Genomic DNA, 22,237 nt, shown 5'->3' on the forward strand with positions numbered 1-22,237 from the left:
AGTTCTGAGGGAAACCTACGAGAGCCGACCAATCAGAGCGCAGCTCGGTTTCGTGGACCAATAGGGTCGCGGCATGAGCGGATGGGGCGTGGCTTAATGGTGTAAACTGTCAAAATTATTTTAAAGGGTTTTCCCTTCTATTTGTATTGTACACAACTGAATTACTTTTTTTTTCTTTTTTTTTATTTAAAGAGACCCTCACTGTTGTTTGGACAGCTATCAAGTGCTGTTTCCCCCCTTCTGGTGAACTGAGCACATGCAAGTGTGAATGGCACAGAATATCAACATGGAAGCTTGTGTTTAATTATTTATTAAAATAATTATAAATCATTTATCATCATCAATAAGCACCAAGCAAATAATCCCCCCCCTCACTTTGTCTGAAGCTTGCAGTGCAGGAGAGAAATGGAAGCGAGGCTCATAACACACAGGCGTGCACACGATCTATTCCTCCCACATACAGTACAGTAAGTGGTTTGACACAGGGAGGGTTAATACACACCAACACACACGCAGAAAAACACACCGAAGACGTGGAGGCAGTTCCAGATTATGTTTTGACAGACAGGAGCTGATACAACTTTAATCTTATGCAAATCTTCCACCAGTTTAGCAAGTGTTCACACATCATTTCTTCAATATTCAGTTTAATGCATATCAGTCATTGCTGCTCGATTTAAAGTCTGTAGGTGAGGAGTGTTGATAGTATCACCCAAACCAAATGAAGAAAAAAAAAATATGGATGAAATGTGTACATCAAACAACCACACTGGATATTTGAAGAAACAGGCAGCACAAATAAGAATGGGAATGAACTCTGAGTACACGTCATTGGACATGTATCCTAAACTACCCTGTGCAACATGAGCATCTCAGAGGGTGTGTGTGTGTGTGTGTGTGTGTGTGAGAGATGAAACATTCAGACAGACGAATCCATTTTTCAGATACGACATCTTCTTATCAGAACTAAAAAAGTTCCACGTTAGGAGCAAAGGGAGGATCACCCTTTATCTGAGAAGCTACAATCGACAAATTAACCTTTTTTTTTTTCCTTCTTGTTTTTAAGCAATAAAATATGAGAAGTCTAAAAGGCATCGCCTTGTGCTTTGTATTGCATCCAAATTGAATGGACTGGTGACTCAATGACTCAAAACTAGTAATGGTGCAAGACGAGTTAAAGCTCTTAGTCATAAAAATGTAGCTCGACATGTTCTTGTTGACATATTCGAGTGTTAATATTTCTTCTCGATGCCGAACCAGCGAAACAAAAACAGAGAGAAGGTGGTTTGTATAGTGTCACTACAAAGCATATAAATATCAATACAGTAACGTCGAACAAAAAGAAAGTATACAACGGTGGTGTTGAGAGCTTCTTCATCCCGTCAGGTTGCAAATACAGAATGTGAGATGTAACAATTATGTGCAGACCAAAAACAACAACAAAAAACAGGTAGTACATGTCAATACTGAGCTGACCATTGAAAATAAAGAAACATGAAATACACGAGTACGCTAAAATGCCGCTTGATAAAAGAGAAAGTGAGGTTCACTCAGAGGAAGTCCTCTGAACAAGTAAAAGGCCATGGATCTCTCGGACTCATGCAAGCCAGAATGCAATTTTTTTTTCTTATTTTATACATAAATAATCTTCAACACTTCAGGTGTACACGTCTCTAACATAGTTCTATGTCTTCATACAACCACAAAGTACAAGATAAAATATAAACACCAGCACAGACACAGTGACCTGAATGATTCTTTTTTGTTTTTTTTTCTTTTTTCTTTTGGCACACCAGATATCCACCGTCTACTGTAGTGGATTCCAAACGTCACTGCCTCGGATATCCGGCTTTTGGCCATGGTAAGCAGCAGCCTATAACAGCTGAAAAAAAGGCTTAGTGCAAAAAACTAAAACGCTGCAATACATGCATGCAACGGAACCTGCAGTAATACCTGCACGGATAGAAAATATCTTTCTGCCATTACACGTACGACATCTGAGAAACTCAATAATAAGAGGTGCTGGAAATGAATCACACCAACCCACCAGCATCCTCGACTATCTAATATTCTTTGAATGATACATCTTTTTTTTTTTGTTTATATTTTTTGATTGTAGAAAAATAGCTCAACAGCCTCATTGAACGCAAAATGGGGGATTCTTGTGTCCGTAAGAATCAGAATATTCACTCGCCGTGAATAAATAAGAGTGGAAACGCAGGTTTTCACACTCGGTCAAGTAACTCAACGTGTTCTGGCTGCTCCACAAAGGCCACATGAACTCGAAAATCCCACATCCGTGCACCGTCCTACGGACTTTCTAATCATTTCCTCACACACACACACACACACACACAAGACAGGACCATCAGAGTAGCGGAGGTAGGCTTTGGCGGTGGCGGCAGGCCGCCAGCCGGGGGACGAGCCAGTGGTTCTCTCCGGTGCTCTGAGGGTGGGAAGTCCCTCCCCGTTAAAGTTCTCCGGGCTTCTGGTTGCAGCCGGTGCAAACGCGCACGGGGTGGTCCCAGCCGCGCGACGGGACCGGGCGGCGCTCGGGGGAACATTCGTCGCACACCCCCTGGCCACAGGCGCGGCAGTGGTGCTTGGACAGCTTGGCAGTGAACTCGCGCTGGCAGTTGTGGCAGGACAGGATGTCCTGGTCAGGCACCCAGTAGGCGGGACGAGCCGCGTCTTTCACCAGACCTGAGGGGGGGGGGGGGGGGGGGGGGGAGACGGACGGAGGATCAATACACGCAGCCATAATGTCCACACCCATCCGTTACAACATGATGTCCACCGGTGGGTGGAGGGAATATTTAAAGATCGGAAGTGCGGCTGTCCATTTCCATTTCTTGTACAAGGAAAGGAGGGGGGGGGGGCAAAAAACGCCTGTGTCATGCTAGCAAGTAAAGGACGAAACATTCCTCCCTATAACAGAGATTAGTTCTCTCTCCCAGAGCAGCTCGTTCCAGACACGTCGTCTGGGCTGCACTTGTTTTACTCCTGAGGTGACTGATCACTATTGTGTGAACGGTCAGATATCTGGAGTGGGTGTGGTGGATGTAGATAAGTGATGTTGTCAGTGTGGGGGGGGGCTCTGTGAGGACTACCCAGGACTGCTGCACTTCAGTTTATAGTGAAGTGTGAAATCTCCTGGCCTGGCTCTTTGTATGGATTCGAGTCACAGTTGACGGTTTATGGCTTTATAAATGACATTATGGAAAGAAAAAAAAAACGTGTGACGTTCATCTGCTTTTAAAATCCAGGAAATTGAACATTTCCATATCTGGACATTGTTGAGCATATCCGAGGACATCTTCAAGGAGTATCGACACATTCTGGAACTCTCACATTCTAGAAGTCTCATGCCAAATTCAGAACCTTCAGAAATCCTAAAGCTCTCACACAATTTGGAAATTCAACATATTCTCAAACTCTCACACATTCTTGAATCATCAGTGCGAGTTTGAAAGAAACATAAGGAAACGTGCGAGTTAATCAAATATTGTCACACATGAAAGGGTGAAGCCAAATATCAGTAACCACGTCTTTCGGATGTGTAGTATAGCACTAATTATCTCTATCGTGATGGTAGTGGGTGGGAGGGAACAGGCAGCAAGGGAACATTTTGTCCTCAAAGTTGACGCGTTAGAATCAGAAGAAGAGGAAAGCACGACGAGATCAGAGCATCTCCGAAACTGCAGCTCTTGTGGAATGTTCTGGGTTCGTCATGGTCATCATCTACCAAAAGTGGTCCAACAAGGGAAAGTGGTGAAGCAGAGAGAGAGAGAGAGAGGCTCCGATCCATAGTGCCTATACATCATCAGATGAAACACTCGCATTGTCAACATGACACTGCAGTAAAGGAATGCTTTGAAATTTGTTTGGCAAAGAGACTGAAGGCATGTCGAACAAGGAGCCCGGCTCAGTTTTTACACTCTGATATCGACCAAATATCGCAGCTCCAAACACGTCAGACATAAAGTGAAATGCCGAACCAATAGCAAGTTGTCTCATAGGAGTGACATCTCAACATTTTTTGGCTAGAAATACACATTATCTTTTGGAAGTTTCTTCCTTGTATGGCTAGTCGATCCAGCGTGGAGAGCTTCTGGATACTGTACGAGTACAGTAGAGCCTAAATGTGCTCGCGCTCACTTTCCACGTGGATGTGGAGTTAAATGAAGACCTCGGTTCGGGTTACACTGGAAACACGGACACAGAATTGGGAAGTTCGTGGGCTAATTTTGTTGTGATTGGAGCAGACGCTGCCGTGTGATATTTTTGGGCTGGTCGTAAATACGGAGCCGTTTTCAGCAGGCTATCAGGTTATCAAAACCACATTTATCAATCCCTTCAACAGTAAACATAGACAACCTGACGGCCCTCTCTACTGGAAATACATACGTACATAAATTATCACCTTAGGTTGGATTAAACGAGGCGTTTTCACATTCTCATTAAGATGAGATTAAATGGTGGATGCGGACTTTTAATGCCTTATACTGTGAGAGTGTTGAGCTGGAATGACTCACGACAACCTCTTGTGGTACGAAGTGGTGTTGCACCACAATAGGGGACGCTGGTGTGCAGAACAATATGAATCTAATTAACATTTTAGGGGAATATTTTAGTTGAACAAATGAATTATCAATATTGGTATAACTATAAAAAATATATATTTTTAGGGCTACTTTGGTACAACTCACTGTATGATCCACATTTCTACTTTTGAATATCCATTTCAAATAGTTAGCACACTGACAATCTGAGGCACTATTGCCTCCGATGCTTGGAATCTCCGATGCTTGAAATGCTATCGTGCTATTCGCACGATAGCATTTCACATGAAACGCAACACTTTTGTTGCGCATTGCGTCCTCATTTACATGGCAATGGTGCTCAGACCCACTGAAAATGGCTTCCAAAGTTCTCGGCGTGTGATTCCATTACAAAAAACAAACAGCACCCACTTTGAAGACCAGCGTGGAAATGAAAGAGTTTCTGCAGTTTCCGTGTAAATGCACATAGTTTTCAAAACGCTGCTGTGTAATCAAAAAACTGTTCAGAAACGAAAATGCAAAAATGTGTTGTCACTTGAAACATTGTCGTATGAATGTGGCCTAAGACATTATTTAAAAAAACATTCTTAACAAACTGAAATGTGATGGTTAAAATGCTTGGGGTAGTTTTTATGCAAGTATTTTAAAAGAACAACACATTTACCTGTAATTGTGTACAAGGTAATGGTACAGTCGTTAAGTAGTTCTATTTTCATCTCTTGATAGTTGCCATTTTACCGGAGAAAAAGAACGCTTCTGAACATGTTAAAACTGGGAGTTTCACCACGGGGAAAGTGGGAGTTTTCAGAGAAGAGGAGCACTTTATGTAGAATCCAAGTAAAGTAAAGTACTCTTAGTTTCTGTGGCCATTGTGTGTGTGAAGCTCTAGGTTACAGCCAAATGATTCGATCACTCAGCACACAACATCTGTGGCTTCTGCTTGAATTTCAGTAAGTGAACAGAGACGTATGAACTTTTATAACTAGGCCATGAGGGCCAGACACCATATGGTTTACATCTTTGAGGGCACAAACTGCAAACAAGACCCTCCCTGCTTCTAATAACGTGCCTCCGCCACCAGAGGGCGTTGTCGCCACACACGTACACATTTCTGAGGTCAGTTATTCATGTTACATAACAATCCTTTTTAGGAGCACTCACCAAGTGGTATGTCAATAGCAGTGACCACCACTCCAAATGTGTTAGTGACTGCTTCTCCAACCTTCCTCGCCAGAGTCCCTCCTTCCTCCTCCTCCAGCTCCGCCTCCAGTATTTCTGCCCAAGGAAAAATAACATCTTTGCTAAATTACCTGTAATTTAATGGAGCTGCACTGTTGTGGCAACATAACAGGGGAAACGAGACAGGCCGAGGGAGAGGGAGCACCTGCGTACGAAGCCCGCTGCTCATAACAGACGTCGCAGACTCTGACGGGGCCGAGACCCCAGCCCCTCTCGGGGACGGGCGCAGCTTTGGAGGAGCAGCCGTCGCAGAAGCCCTCCCCACAGGCACGGCAGTGATGCTTGGTGTCGTTATCCTGGAAGACTGCGTGACACTTATGGCATACCTTGTACGGGAGAAAAACAATAACAGCACACGTTGTTATTGACCCGAGAGCGGGGGGGGGGGGGGGCGGACCGGGAGGCAGGCCGAGTGCGTGCAAGTGCACACACAGAGGGGGGGGGTGGGGGGAGTTGTGTAACACGCACACAAGCGCGACGGACAGTAAACATCCCCGCGGATTTGAAAGTGTTGACTTGGCCGGCAGAGGGTGGGGCTGTGTGTGTCACTCACCAAGATGAGGGAGTTGGGTTTCCAGTAGGCTGGGGCGATCTGATCCGTCAGCCAAGAGGTGACGGCCTTGGCGGGTTTGACGCCGAGCTCCGACACAGACTGGGCCACCAGGTTGACTCCATCCAGCAGCCGCTGTGCAGCGTTGCTGTTGTCCTTAAGAAAGCCGTCGGACTAGAGGAGAGCGCAGAGGTGGCGAAACGGTCATCTCCGACGTCAATTCTACGCCTCATACGTCTATCGACGGCCACGGACGGGGATTCTACTCACTCCTGGCCAAACGTGCTGGATCTCTGTGCGCACAACCGTGTCCACGGGGTCCTGGTTCCCGTACCAGTACTGGCGGCTACGGTAGATCACTCCACAGTTGGGACATTCGATAACATACCTGAAAAACCCATGTCATGTAAAGCAGATATTACGCCACTGATGTTTTATGAGCTGTGACACACACACGTTAGGGTGGATTTCATGTCTGCGTCTGGAACATCTGCGCTAAGATTACCCCCCCCCCCCCCCCCCCCGTAAAGGTAACGCGGTCCAACCCAAGTCTGGTTACGAGAGACCTGCAGGTCAGACCTGCACTCAGCGACTCACCCAGACCAGGCGTATTTGGCGAGACCCATCCAGGGAGAGTCTGAGGAGGCCGAGGTCTTCGGGACCACGACCACTTCCTTTCCTCCTTCATAGCAAGCCTGAGGTGATGCAGTGCACATGTCTAACTTTATGCCGTCATGGAATAAAACAACAATGACTGACGTATTCACAGCAGCACAATCAAACCTTTTATGCGATACATTTCTGACGGCTATTACGTGTACATGTGAAGTGTGAATATGTCAAAATGTACTGTGTATATACATACATGATTGAGTATGGTATGATGTAAAGGTCAGTTTGTTGTGTATATGTTGTAAAAATATCCTTATTGTGTGTAAATGTAAAAAAAAAGCATATATACATAAATATATATGGTTAAACACCTTGGAAATTGTAAATGCGTCTTTGTTATGTGTACACGTTTAAATGTATTGTATATATGCTATGTCTGTGTTTAAATGTGGTTGAAGTCACTGTGTTGTGTGTATGTTATATTGTAAATATGTCATGTATATGTGTATATATATATTTGATATGTTATGTCAGAAATATACCATTGTATTGTGTATAAATATCTGATTTACACACTGGAGTGAGTGTACCTATTGCACATCAGAGTTTTATTCCACCGTATTTCAGTGTGACAGGAGTACGATCAGATCAATCAAAAGCATTCAATGCGATAATTACACCGTCGCATTGGAGTTGAGAGAATTCTGAGTTAAAAGCCGAAGCCGCGCTTACCTTACAGGTGTAAATGCGGTTATCATACTGAGCAGAGTAACGACAGCGGTGCTTGGCCTCGTGGCACGCTCCCTCGCCTAAGTGGTTCATGCTGTTCTTGCAGCCGGATCTGAAGTCAGTGCCATGAGTCAGAATGTGAAATAACAGTAATGTTATGTTACTGTGGGAGTAATAAGATTAGACACCCCCCTCCAAAAAAAAAAAAAAAAGAAGAAGAAGAAGGGAAGTACTGACCCACAACTGAGGCACAGACTGGAGCAGGTGAAGTACTCATCTGGAAAGAAGCAGCTGTGAGCCACCAGCTCACCTGTGATTTCCCCGTTGAAGCGCTCGCTCAGTGCCTGCAGGGAAATCAAGAGTCAGCAGACAGTGTGAGGAGACTACAACAATTAAAACTGTGGTTAGACAAATTAGTCCTTACAGACATATTAACATAAAAGCAGTTTAATGATTGAGTTAGGGTTTTTTTTTAATTCATTTTAACTAACCACATTATGGCCTTGAGCCAGAAAGGAAAGGGAAACAGTCAACTCAGTCGACTCACACAAACAGGTTTGCATTGTTATGCTTTTTATATTTAAATGAGGGTTTTAAACTTAGAATGACGTGACTTATCGGGTGGGGGGGGGAAAAAAACCATAACAAGCTGAAGCTTCAAGCTGAACACAAACGTGAAAGTCGTGAAACAGTATGGATGTAGGGAGCAGTGCAACGTCAAGTGTACAATCAACGCTTTGACAGTGAGTCACTGAAACAACTCAAATGGGCACTCAGTAGAGTGCATACCTTCGCCAACGCCACATTTGTCACCGTGGAAACCAATGGATTACAAGGCTATTTGATCTACCACACCACTCCTTCCATCACTTGTCACGGCCATTTGAGTTGCTCCACGTTGTGGCAATGTAAAAGTTTAATGATGTTCTGTTGGTTCACATTGTTTTGTGTGACTTTGTGTTAGAGTGAGTTGGCTGAAAGTGGGTGGTGGTGGGAGGAAGCTTCGCATTTACATTTCATGTAAACAGGTTTTCAGATCTCTCCGACATAGAAGATAGCTTCCAAATGCAAGGGTTACAGATGTTTGTTTTTTTCACATTTGACTGTATTTTGCACCAGAAAGTATCTGTCTGGTTTCGCGGAAAAATCATTATTTTCATCCTGTATACTCCACTACAACCGCCACGACTAAGAATAACCTTAAAAGGCTTCAATTTAAAAGCTATTATGACAGTTCTCCACCGGTGTCGGCCCGCTCGAGATGAGCCTCGGCTGCACGTGAGCCGCTGCACCAGATCAAGATTGCGCTCGCCGAAACCCTTTAAGTCCCACTTCACGCCATTCTACCTGCAGGGCTTTGAAGATGACCACGGGGGTGCGAGGGGAGCGGGTGGCGTTGTTATCCAGTAGCAGCTCCAGTTTCTTCTGCAGGCCACGGAAGTCGGTGGGGGGGCTGAGCGTCTGCGTGCCCCAGTACTGGACGGAGCTGAAGGCCTCGGGGAAGCGGGAAAGCTTCCTGAAGCGCTCCAACAGCAGACGGTCGACAGACTCGGAGGATTTATCTGGGAGGGGAGAGGAGATGAAGGAGTTAAAAAAAATAAAAAAAGAAGAAGAAAAAAAAAGGTGCAATCTGGAGGGAGCTCTAACCACGAAGTAAACATATTTATTTACTTAGATTGTGTTTCTTTTCAGGAAAACTACTACACGGTATGTACACTGCACATTCAAAACAGCCATTTCCCATTAATTGCAACAACAAATCACACAACCGGGTGCCAATATCCGTTCTACTTTTTGAGTGCTGCCTGGTGTCCGGTGCGGCGGCGAACTGTGCACACACTCGGTGGTTTCCAGAGTTCCAGAGTCCAAGCTGTTATTTTCACAACACGATCGTTTTAGGGTTTTTATGGCGGCACAAACGACCGTGTTGCTGTTGGATGGATTCTCTGGTTTTCTCATGCTTTTTTTTTTTTTTTGTTCACAGACAAATGTTTTTTCTTAGTGTTTTTTTTTTCTAGAAACTTTACTCTTCTGTTACTTTGTCACCTCATGAATTTATGAGATGTTTCACCAGATCTTGTTTTCCCCAACCGGTTGTTGTGAGTGTTTAACAAACGGCCTTGAGATTTCCAGAGGGTAGAGTGTAGACATCACAAATAAAACACAAAGTCTAATTTTTTTTTTTTTTAAGTGATGCAGGTTTGAATTTCTTGACTATATATCACATGGTTTGAGTTACAACATGTACATAACCCAAGACTGAAATGTGAAACCTGAGCAGACCAGTGAGGCTGCTGGGAGAGGAGCATCAACAGCAAACTGCGAGAGAGAACTTGTGAAAACGTGCACGAGGCTGAAATACTGTGGTCTGAGAAGTGAATTTTCAATATTCGTCTGAAGAGAAACACTTTGGAAGTTCAATTCTTCCATAGATTTACAAGAACGACAAAGTGCACAATATTCTTTTTGGATATCTCTCAGCATTTAGCAGCAGTTACAAAACATAGACAACGTTGAAATAGGAGATCATTTAATTTATAAATGTCAGTTTGTTCTGGTGATGTAAAATAGTTAATAGTTCATCATGCTGGGACAGATGTTATCAGACCTTATACTGGAAACAATCGCCTACAAATAGACAGATTTTTTATATACATCTTCTTGTTTGTTTTTCATGATTGCCAGCTGCAGTGGACCCTGAAGTTTTTCGAATGTATTTGTAAATAAACATTTTGCTTGCATTTCTTTTTTTTTTTTTAGTTTCAATACCACACTGATTTCCGTAAATGGTCTAATTTAGGCTAAAAAACAACTAAACAACTAAAATAGTTAAAACTGCCAAAAATAGAACAACAACAACAACAACAATGTAAAAATTGGAAAACTAAAATGATTAAAATTGCTAGTACAGAGAGGTTTTTTTTCAGGAAAAGAGAAAAAAGAAAAATGAAAAGGGGAAAGAAAAAAGAAGGAAAAAAGCTAAAAAAAAGAACAAAAAAAAAGAAAAACAATTGCTAATATACCTAAAACTGCTCAAAGCATCACGGTTATAAATAGTTAAATAACTAAAATGGCTAAATGTATAAAGTAACTAAAGGAAAATTGATGAAATAAAAAGGAAAGATCTCTCGAAATGGCTAAAAGTGTAAATATATATTTAAATCATACCCATGACACTTTTTAATGCAACCTAAATGTTTGTTTAATTTTTTTTTAAACAGGCTGGTTTTCTTAATCTTAGAGAATTTTCATATTTTGTGATGCTAAAGGTTACAGAGTCCTAGGCGACACAGGCGACAAAGAGGGAAACATGGTAGGTTCATATTTGTTGTTTGCATTTAGTTTACTCACGGTAAGGTTTGTGCTGGAAGCTTCTGTCAGGTGGGGGAGTTTTACCTGAACCCAGCAGCTTGGTGTGCACGGTTTCATGGAAGATGACCACAGCGGGGCCCAAGGTGGAGAGTGGGACGTCCAGGCCGCAGCGGGCCGTCGTGGCCTTCAGCTCCTTGGTGAAATGCCTCAAATAGGCGTCGGAGGCGTCGCCGAGGAACTTGAAGAGGTCGTCGTGGAGACGGTCGGCGTGCGTGCGGTAGATGATGAGGTCCGAGACGGCGAGCACCTTGAGGAGGAGGCGGGTCCTCTGGCCCTGCTTGGAACTGTTCCCCAGCAGCCCCTCCGTGTCGATGACCACCACGTTATGGACGGGGTCGAACGCCGCCCACACGCCCACCGTGCACGACTCCTGAGCGGGAGAGGTCTTGAACACCTCCCGGCCCATGAAGAAGGTGTGGTTGAGGGTGTGGGACTTCCCCTCGCCAGTGTTACCAAAGATGGACACCACCTTCAGGAGCTGGTCGGGGCTGCAGCCGAGGCTCTTCATGAATAAGGCTTCATCTTTAATCTTCAGGAGGATGCAAGTTAATGTTACATGAGGAAAGTTTGTTTGTTTTTTTAAAATCAATCAAAACTAAATGTAAATGTTGTCATTTTGAATGCACAAGAGCACTGAAACACAACACAATCGCAGGTCTATTGCACATGTTCTCACTTTGATTTCTCACAACTCACCTGCATTTCTTCATTCTCATCCACCAAGAGGAAACTGGACACTTTATCCAGAAGTTTTGCTCTCTGCACATTGATCTCCTCAGCTACTGCAACAGCAGGTTGGAGAGGTACCTGGAGGGGTACTTGGATGGGTACCTGGGCAGGCACCTGGACCGGGCTGGCCTCCGCAGGTTTGGGCGGTGGAGGGTAAGACGTGAGATGGTGTTTCTTCTTGTTGCCGCCGCTGTGGGTGCGTTTCTGACAGTCTTGGCACAGGTTAACTTTGCAGTTCTGGCAGCGGACCACGGACCTGTGGCGCTTGCCGCTGTCCCCGTTGCCCCCTTTACAGTTATCGCAGTAGGGGACGTGGCCGGGGCCTATCTGGACCCTCTCGTGGCTCTTGAGGCGCTCCTGGTTGTGGAGCTCCTGATCACAGCGGACACACTGCAGACTCCTGCACTCAATACATTCAAAGGCAGCCTCCTCAGAGCCGCCACAGGAATAACTCTCTTGACATATTAGACTGGTATTGACTCCCTTTTCTGAAGATGAGCCATGGCCACTCATCGTTTCTTTCAAGGTGATCCTGTATATGAAGCAGTGCTTGTCGGGACAGCAGCAGTCAATAAACAATGCACAACATATAGCAACACTGGATAAATGAAACGATCACTTAAAACAACTGCATGGTAACACTGATACTGTGTGTGGGAGTCTCAGTAGTGACACACAACACTTTCGAACTCAGGTTCGACCTTAACTGGTTTTAAATGTTGTCATTTAGTGCAATTATAGGTAAGGGAGAGACAGCCGCTTCCTTGAAATCTTTTAACACCACCAGTTAACTTTTTCAGGCATTAAAGTTAGCATATAGCCCAGCTATTACATAAAAATATATATCAAATAATGGCGATAAAACTGGTAAACGACAGATAAATATGAACACGGAGCCGGAGAGAGGCGAGACAATGAACTGTGAAAAAAAATGAATGTGCAAATGTTGATGCTAACAACAGGCTAGCTAGCAGCTAACTGGAGGATTCTGGATATAATTTAACAGCCCAAACACCAAAACTCAGCCTAAAGCAAGCAAGTTTCGACGGACGGTTTCAACTCGTTTTTGTTTCCCCCCCCCCCAGCCCAAAGTGAAGCTTTAATTAGCGAGGCAGCTTACACCAACAGTTCAGATCCGTCCAGACCAGCAGCTAGCCTCCAGCCTGTTAACTGAGCCGGAACATATCAACAAAAACAAGAACCCAGGCGGCGTCAAAAGCTCCCGAATCCGCCGACTGTTTCACTTCAAACCGGGAGAGATTCCGCGGAGAAAGTCTTTAAAAAGTGTTACTGTGCCTGGAGCCTTCCGAGCCGTGTCATTGTTTTGTTCTTCAGCCCCCTCCCTGACTGATTTCTCAAGCTGCGTTATTTTGTTGCCAGGTCAGATCAGCTGATCAGATTATTTCAGTCACAGGGTCAGAGGAAGGTAAAGCCCCGGGGCATTATGGGAAATGAAGTTTTCGCTGAACAACCCGCCACGTTTGTAGGCAGTGAGTTTCCATCGTTAACAGGCTGAAAAAAAGCATTATATTATATTATATTATATTATATTATATTATATTATATTATATTATATTATATTATATTATATTATATTATATTATATTATATTATATTATACAATTTTATATTATATTATATTATATTATATTATATTATATTATATTATATTATATTATATTATATTATATTATATTATATTATATTATATTATATTATATTATAGTGAATGTTGTTTAATACTGTTAAAATCAAAAATCACAGCTGAGAGCTCCAACACATTTTATGAATATGCCCATTTGAACTGTTATATCTACATTTGTACAGTCAATAAATTTTAAGAAGCACCATTCCTGTCTTATACCTACATTTACTAACATAAAAAATTACTAACCTCTGGTGACTTGTATTTTTATTGCAATTGCACAGTGTGTTGATATCATGGCAACAGATTAATATATCAATTTGATTAAATTGACAACACAAGAAAAACACCCTTTTAACAGGAACCAGCATCAGACACAGGTAGAGACTTTCTGCTCTTCCTGTTGGAGTTGGTTGATAGAAGGAGAGAACAGGAGAGGACAGAGACGGAGAGCAAAAAGCAATATGAAATGTAATTTTAGACTTCACAGGAGAATTGTACTCATAGATATTTACAGGTAAAATGATTTGAATGTACAATATGGAATTCAGTTAAATATGGTTAAGCAGTTACTTTGTGTAAAGCACATTTTATACTTTTACTTCTTTCTTCATCTGTGTAGCACTATTCAGACACAAAGTGCAGACCAAAGAACTTCACAGAAAATAGGTAAACAAACTATAACTATTAACAGAAAAAAATAATGGACTAAAAGTTAACAGAAAAACACAAACAAGGCCCTTCACCTAAAAGCTAAGTTATGTATCAGAAAGGGCATCATACTTGTGCCAAATCGAACATGCATCACTACGCTCTGCTGCAGCGGCCCTGGAGAGGAGCAGCCACCAACACAAACACATTTAATGAAATAGAAATTAAGCTTGTGTCTTAGTTTTATTAAACCTCTAAATTGCCCAGTTATTTCAGATAAATCTATGGAATTGTAATCTAGTTTTGTAATATAAAGTTTATGTAAAGAGTGTAATGAAAAAGCCATTATTTTCACACACAAAAAAAGAGGAGCTATTTAAGTAACGGCTGGAGACAAATCCAAATTGGGGCTTTTAAACAGAGGAGGGCTTAAAAGGGCTTTTGTCTTGTAAAGTAGGACTTCAAAGAGCCAGCAGGTGACCATTTGTCCTCAATAACACTCTGTGGTTTCCCTCCATTTCTTCACTGACAGTAACTCTGAAAGACAAAAAAAACCTGAGCAAACCCGATGTGCGTCACACTGTGATGCATTTATTGCCAAATATACAAAACACACATGGAAATATGAACAACAGCGACAAGGAAAGTGGGGACAGACGGCAGAATCAGGTTGAACTTTGGACCTTGCAACATTTCAGAGCATTCACTCCATGGTGGGACTGCTAATCACATGAAACTGAAAAGTTTCCTCCACCTACAATCGCAGAAAGACTTCAAGCGTCTGAGAGGGCCCAGCTTCTCAGACCTGGGCCCGCTGTGTTTGTGCTTGATGGCGGCGCACACGGCTCGGTCGAACACATCTTTGAGGTGATGCTGCGTCAGAGCGGAGCACTCCACGTAGCCATGAGCTCTGATCCTGCGCGCCAGCTTCTTGGCCTGGCCGTGGTCCACCGGGGCGGCCCCCCGCTGGTGCAGGTGGATGAGGAGGCCCACATTATGGCGCAGGTCTGACTGGGTCCCCACCAGGATGACGGGGGAGGTGGGGTTGCCTGCGCGGATCTGCGGGATCCACTTGGAGGAGACGTTGTCGAAGGAGACTGGGTTCAAAAGGCTGAAGCAGAGGATGAAGACGTCCACGTGTGTGTAGCAGAGAGAGCGAAGATGGCCAAACTCCTCCTGGGATCGAGTGAAAGGGGGATCAGATTAGGCCTGTTGAGGGGAAACATACAGTGAAGTGTGGCGTTTACCTGTCCAGCTGTATCTATCAGTTTCACTCGGGTTGGTACACCGTTCACATGAACCAAACCTGAAAGATGTCAAAACAAAAGAAGAGTTATCTGAGTCAAAGTTTAAGAAGAAGAAGAAGAAGAAGAAGAAGAAGAAGAAGAAGAAGAAGACCAGCAGTCACTCACCGGTGAACACGTCAAACGCCGTCTGCCTGTAGTCCTTGTTGTATCCATTGAAGATGTAACTGATGATCATGCTGGTCTTCCCCACGGCTCCGTCGCCCACCAGCATGCAGCTCAGCTCCTCTCTCAGCCTGTGGGCTCTCTCATGTCTCTGGCAGGCCTGTGCCATCTTTTCTTTTTTTTTTCTTATATCATCCTCGCAGTTGGAAAGTCCCTGAGGAGTGCAGCTCTTACAGTAAAAGTCCTCCTGCCCCCTCCCTGTCAGGCCCAATAAAGGAAGAAGACCACCGAGATTTGAAAGAACAAAGGCGCCCAATCAGATGACAGACCCCCTTTCAACACTTTGACATTTACATAGTCACTCCCACCAGGGACAGACTGCTAAAATACACGCTGATCATGTTTTTTTGTGTGTTTTTTTTACTATCCTTTTTCATCCCTCAAATACGTCAAAATAAATTAGATAAAACTAAAACTCTTTAAAAAGTTTCACAATTTTTTTACAAAACCACTTACAATATAATCACAAATATGATGAAATACATCTGTGGAAACCAGTTTAAATAGAAAAAGAAAATCAGCAAATTCCCCAGCATTGCGTTAAACAAATCTATTACTCTTGTAATACCGTAATTTGACAGGAGAGGGCGCGCGAGCTCTGTGATGATGCGTTCATCTGCTTCTCGTGTTATTTTACTGTAACGTCAAGATGTTGACTGCAGATGAGTGTAAAGGAATTAGACAGGGAGGTATCTTAAATCGTATCTTCTTCAAACAGATGTCCTTCAATTCTCTATCCCAGTTTTAATGAATGTTTTTATGTTGAAATCGATGTCTTAGTCCAGGGTTTCTTTTCAACATTCATCACACATAGAAACCTGTGGAAAACTGTTTTAAATTTAATCAAGTAGGTGGTTTTGTGCATTGTACATTTAAGGTGACTTTTGATCTTTATGGACCATCCATCCATCCATCCATCCATCCACCCATCCATCCATCCATCCATGGGCCATGTTATGTTTAACATCCGAGAGACTTTCAACACGAGATGGATGTAAATATTTAATCATCCTGGTCTCTTAAACATCAGATCCCTGTCAAATCAGTGTAACTGATGAATTCATCCATCCACTCATCCATCTTCTATCATCACTTAATCAAAGACAGGGTTGTGTTGTATTTGCCTTTGTGCAATTTCCCACTTATTGAATGTTATTTTCTGGAGTTTTCGTCTCCAATGTGAAGGTCAAAGAGCACAGCTGGGATGGCATTGTTATCCTGTCGTCAGCCACAGTTCCAGGTGTCATGTGCTGCTTCATCCTGTCCTTTCTTTCAGGGTGACAAACAAATGCTTATAATCTCATATATGTCACTGATTTCTGAGTGCATGGCAGTACAGCCACTAGCACAACATAATCGTAATCGTTCTTATTTTAATAGAGTGGTTTAAGTTCTTGTTTGTCCTTATTGAAATATTAAATGTTACACTCTATAGCTGATAGAATAAGAATCATTGAACAGAAAAATATAACAAAAAAGTATATAGTGCAAATCACATTCAAGGGACAAAATTTACAATATAATTGCTTTCTTCAGGGTTGTAAGGTGGTGGAGCTGTTCCACACTGGCTACAAGTCCATCACAAGAAAAATACAGAGACACAGACAATCACACACTCACATCCATAATAATGGATGAAAGAACCCATACAAGCACAGGGAGAACATGCAAGCTCCAGACATGGACTCAAACCCGCAAACTTCTCACTTTATTAGTCGAAAGAGCACACAATGTGGCGTTAGAGTCACTGTTTCACCTGGGAAGAACATGCAATTTCTACACAGAAAGGTTCCCAAGCAGGAGATTATCTCATAGTGAGGTGAGTGCTATAACCACTATACACCATGCAGCCACAAACGTCAACATATAACACATGAAACTGCTATTAAACACATGTGAAGCTCAAAATATCTGCTTTACTTACATTTTTAAGCCCTTGTGGAGACATCCCTGAGTTGGGATTCCCTGGTTCTAACCATTGCAACACCTCACTCTTCACTCCCTTTTTAATAAAGTCATTTCATTGGTGAACAAGTGAAGGTGAGGTTTGGTTCGACTAATCTCACTGCATTGTATGTGGAAGAAGGCATGACTGAAGAAAAACAGAAGAAAAGCAACATTTACTGATTCATTTCACTTGCAGTTATATTATACTATTGCGCTTCAGTCAGAGTAAAATTGTAAATAGAATAGAATAGAATAGAATAGAATAGATATGCTTATGCAGCTAATATTATGTATGTATGTATGTATGTATGTATGTATGTATGTATGTATGTATGTATGTATGTATGTATGTATGTATGTATGTATGTATGTATGTATGTATGTATGTATGTATGTATGTATGTATGTATGTATGTATGTATTTATGTATTTATTTATTTATTTGTGCATTAATGCCTTTAAGCCATGTCAGACATACAATGTTTTCTACAATTATATTTAATAAAGGTACATTGGGTAGGAGTGAAAATATTTTATTGAAAAAGCAAACCACTCTAAGTATAAAATATGTGTAAATACACCAAAATACTTCTTCATTGTTGTAAATATTTGTTGACATGCAGCAAAGTGTGAGGTGGGTAATTTTTTTTAAAAGTATTTTATTCCTTTTGGTCGATTCTGGTGTACATTTACAATATAAACTATAGTTTGTGTTTATCTAATTGTCTAGAATTCAAATTGACTTTATCCTGAAGAAATTGGGATGCAAATTTGGTTCCTTCTGAGTTTTTTCACATGTCTGATTGACAATGATTGGAATATTAGACATAAGCACTCTATTTGCAATCAGGTACTGCTAAACCTGGTGACCTTTTCCCACTGATCACCCCGGCTGAACTCCTTGCTTGCAGTGATATTCCCATGGAAACACTCGGTTTGAGGATTTCATTTTTTTCCCCCCCAAAATTCTCCTGCCAACAATCACTATTTTTTACCAGCACAATATGCCAGCTGTACTACGTGTGTGTGTGGCTGACCGAGTGCGGGAAACGTTTGGGGGTGAAAACGCAGCTTTAAACAAAGTGCAGCTCCTTATCTGTCTGAGCCTGCAGGAAACGCTGCGAGCATTGTGTTGTAAGGCCTCTGCTTCCTGTTTGCCGTGGGTTTCTCACTCCCTCGCTCCTTTCTCCATTTCTCTCCCCCTTTTCCCACCACCTGTGGTGTGAGTGATAGAGTTTATTCCCCATGGTGGTGGTGGTGGTGGTGGGGTGGGGGCCACATCTGCCCCACCCCCCCTGTGCTCTCCTTCAACACACCTCACATGTTTCCACCTCTGAGTCACAATGCTGTTCCTCAATTCAAGGTAAATGTCGAGGGCAGGAAGCTGTCTTTAAATATCTCCGCATCCAAATACTCTTTTTCCTGTGGAAGCTTTTTTTTTTGAAAGCGTCACCCATCAGCTTCCGAGCTGATGCTCACAGTGACACACACACACACGCACGCGCACACACACGTTTCAGGTGTGTGAGAGGGACATGTCTGCATGTGGTTCAGCAGAGGTCAGCAGCGTGCCGATGGCTCGGCCTGCACGGTTGCATCTGTTGCAGTAAACATGTTTTTTGTGTCTGCATTCTCACGCTCTCCCTTTGCATGACTAGACATGCAACAAAGTATCCTGACACAGATTCGTGGAGGTAATCTGCTTAGTAACTGTCTTTTCTATGTGTTTGCAGCTTAGGGGAGAACGCCCAGTATGCGGCGCAGCCTCCACTTTAAATTCCTCACGTTCATAAAGGAAATTAAGCCTTTTTGCATGAAAGTCTTGAATTCGTGTGTGAATTCATCAAGAAATCTATCAAAAAGTCCAGTTGCAGTAAAGTCAACATGTCTCACAATATAAAACCTGAAAACAATAGAGAAATCTATGGGCTAGGTGTTAAGAGATTAAACCCCGGCCTAAGCCAGAGATCAACACGGACCACCGCAGACACAATAAGTGGCAATCCATTTGCATGACATTTCCTGCATAATATCTCTTTAAGTAGATATCGGCTCTTATGTGAAGAGGATTAGAGGGGGGAGGCTGCGGCATCTATCACAGTGAGACCCCCCCCTAATGGGAACACTGCCTCTGTCCTCCGGTCCCAAAGGTGTACTTTCAGGGTCACAAAAGGGCCAAAGAATCACTAGTTAAACATGAAGTGAACATAATCTCTGTGTTACCCTGACACTGAAGCTCCTTGCAATCTCACACTACACATAGACTCATAGATCACAAGTATCCTGGAGGGTTTGTTTTTTTGTTTTACTGGTTGGGAACAGTTGATTCTAAATAGTGTTAATGAAATGAGGGAAAGATTACTAAAACTCTGCACTCAATTCAAGCACATGAATAAATACATAAAAATGCTACTTGATCAAGGGAATGTGAGTATTCGTAATCCAATACTTCACCCTCCATACAAACCAATAAGCAAATTGTCAAAATTTCAAAGAAAACATATTTTCTGGACTTTGGCTTTGATATTTTTTTGGCCATTTCACTGTATTTTACCTTTATGTTGAAATTGCAGTCATATTGGTGTGTCACAACAAAGAAATGTTTTAATTTAAAGATTAATAAGGAGCTATTCTACGGGTCCGGTCCGCTCAAGATGAGTGAATGTGGCTCCTGAAGGAAAACATGTTTGACATATCAACATGCTTATAGTGTAGCTACAAGTTTGTCTTTACATTTACAGCTGTGTGGAATGGCAGTCCAAAGCACACCTGACACCTAATGTTAACAGCATAGAAAGTGTGTCAAGTGAGACACTACTGGGATGAATCACACCTATCGAGTCATACCATTCAGCCTCAGGAGGCTTAAAGATCGTGATCTAAACACGTGTTTTGGAAACAAAGATAATGCTACACTGGGTGTTGGCGCTTGTTCAATCAATGGCATGCATGGAGGTGATTCACAGAAGTCACTGGAATTTTTTTATACCGAACAGGACTCTGAACAAGTGACTGCAGAGATGCTTTCTACTGATATTAAATGAAATGTAGGGCAGGAGAGGTCAACCGATCACCTGTCACCAAGGACAATGAATATCGCTGCTTTGGGAGTCTGAGCTGTTTTTATAATGTTGCAGATTGAACTCAGGGCCCATTTACATTTCAAGTGAAATCGGAAAACTTTGGCCGTGCATGTCATTCTATGCTGTGTGTGTGTGGTTTCATGACTAAAAAACAAACAGACAACTGTGTAATTTTCCGTGTTTCTGCCGTTACAGTGTAGACAAACCTCGTTTGCAAATCCTGTAAACACGAAACCTTTCTGAAAGGAAAACACCTCAACAATGCATTTTCACTTGAAATGGGCCTAATAAAAGCTGTGTAGTATATGACATTCTGCTTTTAAATACTTCACATAAGCACCATGCTTCCTCGGCAGCTCGTTCGCTCTCTTGCTGGAAACCTTGCTCTGGTGTTGCCTGGCACGCTCTCGGTGGCTGGGTATGGCACGTGCCTTGGTTTTTCTCACTTTTCTCTGTTTATCAGCAACGCAATATGACATTTTTCTCAGATAAGCTCAAATTCTAGCACCTGATGGTCGCCGAGTGATTCATGGGAATCCAGACCTCCCCCGCCCGGACGAACTCCCAGCTGACCCCTGTTGTTCACATTCTTGACTTGCAGCCAGTAATTGCAGGAAAGCATAAACTACATCTATGAATGTGTTGTGATTGTGTGACTTTGAGAGACACTGCCTGGCTGTTTTTGTCACGGTGGGATCGGAAGTTAATCTGAATTCATAATGTCGCCAGTGTGTGACCATCATGCGGACGCGAACCAGCTTAGAGTCAGCCTGTCCCAATTTTTAAGTAAAGCCGGAGTGTTTTGGAGCTTTTGTTGGCCACCAAGCATCCCTGTCAATGTAGTTACTCCTGCTCCATTAAACCCTGGCGGGGGTCCAGGAGGGGCGGACTAATCCCACTTTACCCTCCAGAGAGCATCACAGGGGGTCTCTCCTCTGCCCTTTGTGGGATGTGTGGTCGCTGTCCTAAAGGGAGCCTTCAATCCACCTGCCTGGAAACTGCAACCAACGAGGGAAATGTGTTGCAATTCAAGAAAAGATTAATAAAAACCCTACATGCAGAAGCATGTAGGGTTTTTATTAATCGTGCTCCCTGAGGCATGTCAGATGTATTAGTAAAAAGCACAGAACAGAAGTAGGCACATTTAAATTCTGTGGTCAAGTGTTACTCAACAATTCCCTCTGTAATAGTTTCTGGTGAATGACGTTCATGTGTATTTAGCAAGAAAACATTATTGAAAGAACACAATAACAGATCCTTCAAAGCAGCTTTGTAATGTTTTCTCATTGCATTCATTCACATAAAATAAGAATAAAAAAAGTAATTATTCTTACGTAAGACACAACGCAACACTGAGACTCGAGCTGAAATATTGGTGACGTTGCCATGAAATCTATCTCCATCAAAGATATCAAACTATTCTTAAAAACAGGCTGAACCCATAATCAAAGCACATTGTCTTTGGGTTTTTGTCTCTTAAAATGTACACGACATTTTGCAAATGAAGTCCCTTGACATGGAACCAGCAGAAATCTGAAAACGATGTAGTTACCATGCCAGGCCACGAGTTGGTGCTGTGGGTTAGTTTTGTAATGAAACCACACAACAAACATGATAAACATTAATAATGGCAAATACACAAACATTTA

General features: G+C 42.6%; 2 protein-coding genes across 3 annotated transcripts; both read right to left on the reverse strand.

Annotated features, from left to right (window-relative positions):
- Positions 1 to 318: 318 nt before the first annotated feature.
- On the reverse strand, positions 319 to 13,120 carry LOC308142360 (zinc finger FYVE domain-containing protein 1-like). Of its 2 annotated transcripts, none has more exons than XM_080512721.1 (11): positions 11,761 to 13,120; positions 11,089 to 11,593; positions 9,040 to 9,254; positions 7,930 to 8,036; positions 7,696 to 7,804; positions 6,949 to 7,046; positions 6,622 to 6,739; positions 6,355 to 6,525; positions 5,947 to 6,127; positions 5,724 to 5,837; positions 319 to 2,703 (listed from the first exon to the last, which is right to left on the reverse strand). In XM_080512721.1, exons 1-11 carry the CDS (start codon positions 12,304 to 12,306, stop codon positions 2,471 to 2,473), a joined length of 2,397 nt encoding a protein of 798 aa, XP_080368847.1. In that variant the 5' UTR covers positions 12,307 to 13,120; the 3' UTR covers positions 319 to 2,470. The 2 variants fall into 2 exon arrangements, with proteins under 2 accessions (XP_080368847.1, XP_080368846.1); XM_080512720.1 differs by having other exon boundaries at positions 11,044 to 11,593.
- A 1,695-nt stretch (positions 13,121 to 14,815) lies between these two features.
- LOC308142317 (rho-related GTP-binding protein RhoV-like) lies at positions 14,816 to 15,667 on the reverse strand (the record flags this gene model as incomplete). Its single annotated transcript, XM_080512665.1, has 3 exons — positions 14,816 to 15,265; positions 15,337 to 15,395; positions 15,502 to 15,667. 3 exons carry the CDS (start codon positions 15,665 to 15,667, stop codon positions 14,816 to 14,818), a joined length of 675 nt encoding a protein of 224 aa, XP_080368791.1.
- Between the last annotated feature and the right edge of the window lie 6,570 nt (positions 15,668 to 22,237).

This window comes from Blennius ocellaris (assembly GCF_963422515.1).
Source record: "Blennius ocellaris genome assembly, chromosome: 17".
NCBI classification, from domain to species: domain Eukaryota; kingdom Metazoa; phylum Chordata; class Actinopteri; order Blenniiformes; family Blenniidae; genus Blennius; species Blennius ocellaris.

What these genes read in the sequence shown, in the direction of transcription:
- LOC308142360 (XM_080512720.1), bottom strand. Translation starts at nt 12,306, where the DNA reads ATGAGTGGCCATGGCTCATCTTCAGAAAAGGGAGTCAATACCAGTCTA. An exon ending in TCATCTTCAAAGCCCTGCAG is followed by an intron (nt 8,037 to 9,039) that starts GTAGAATGGCGT and finishes ATTTCCCTGCAG; the next exon opens with GCACTGAGCGAGCGCTTCAA. An exon ending in TCCAGCACGTTTGGCCAGGA is followed by an intron (nt 6,526 to 6,621) that starts GTGAGTAGAATC and finishes GCTCTCCTCTAG; the next exon opens with TCCGACGGCTTTCTTAAGGA.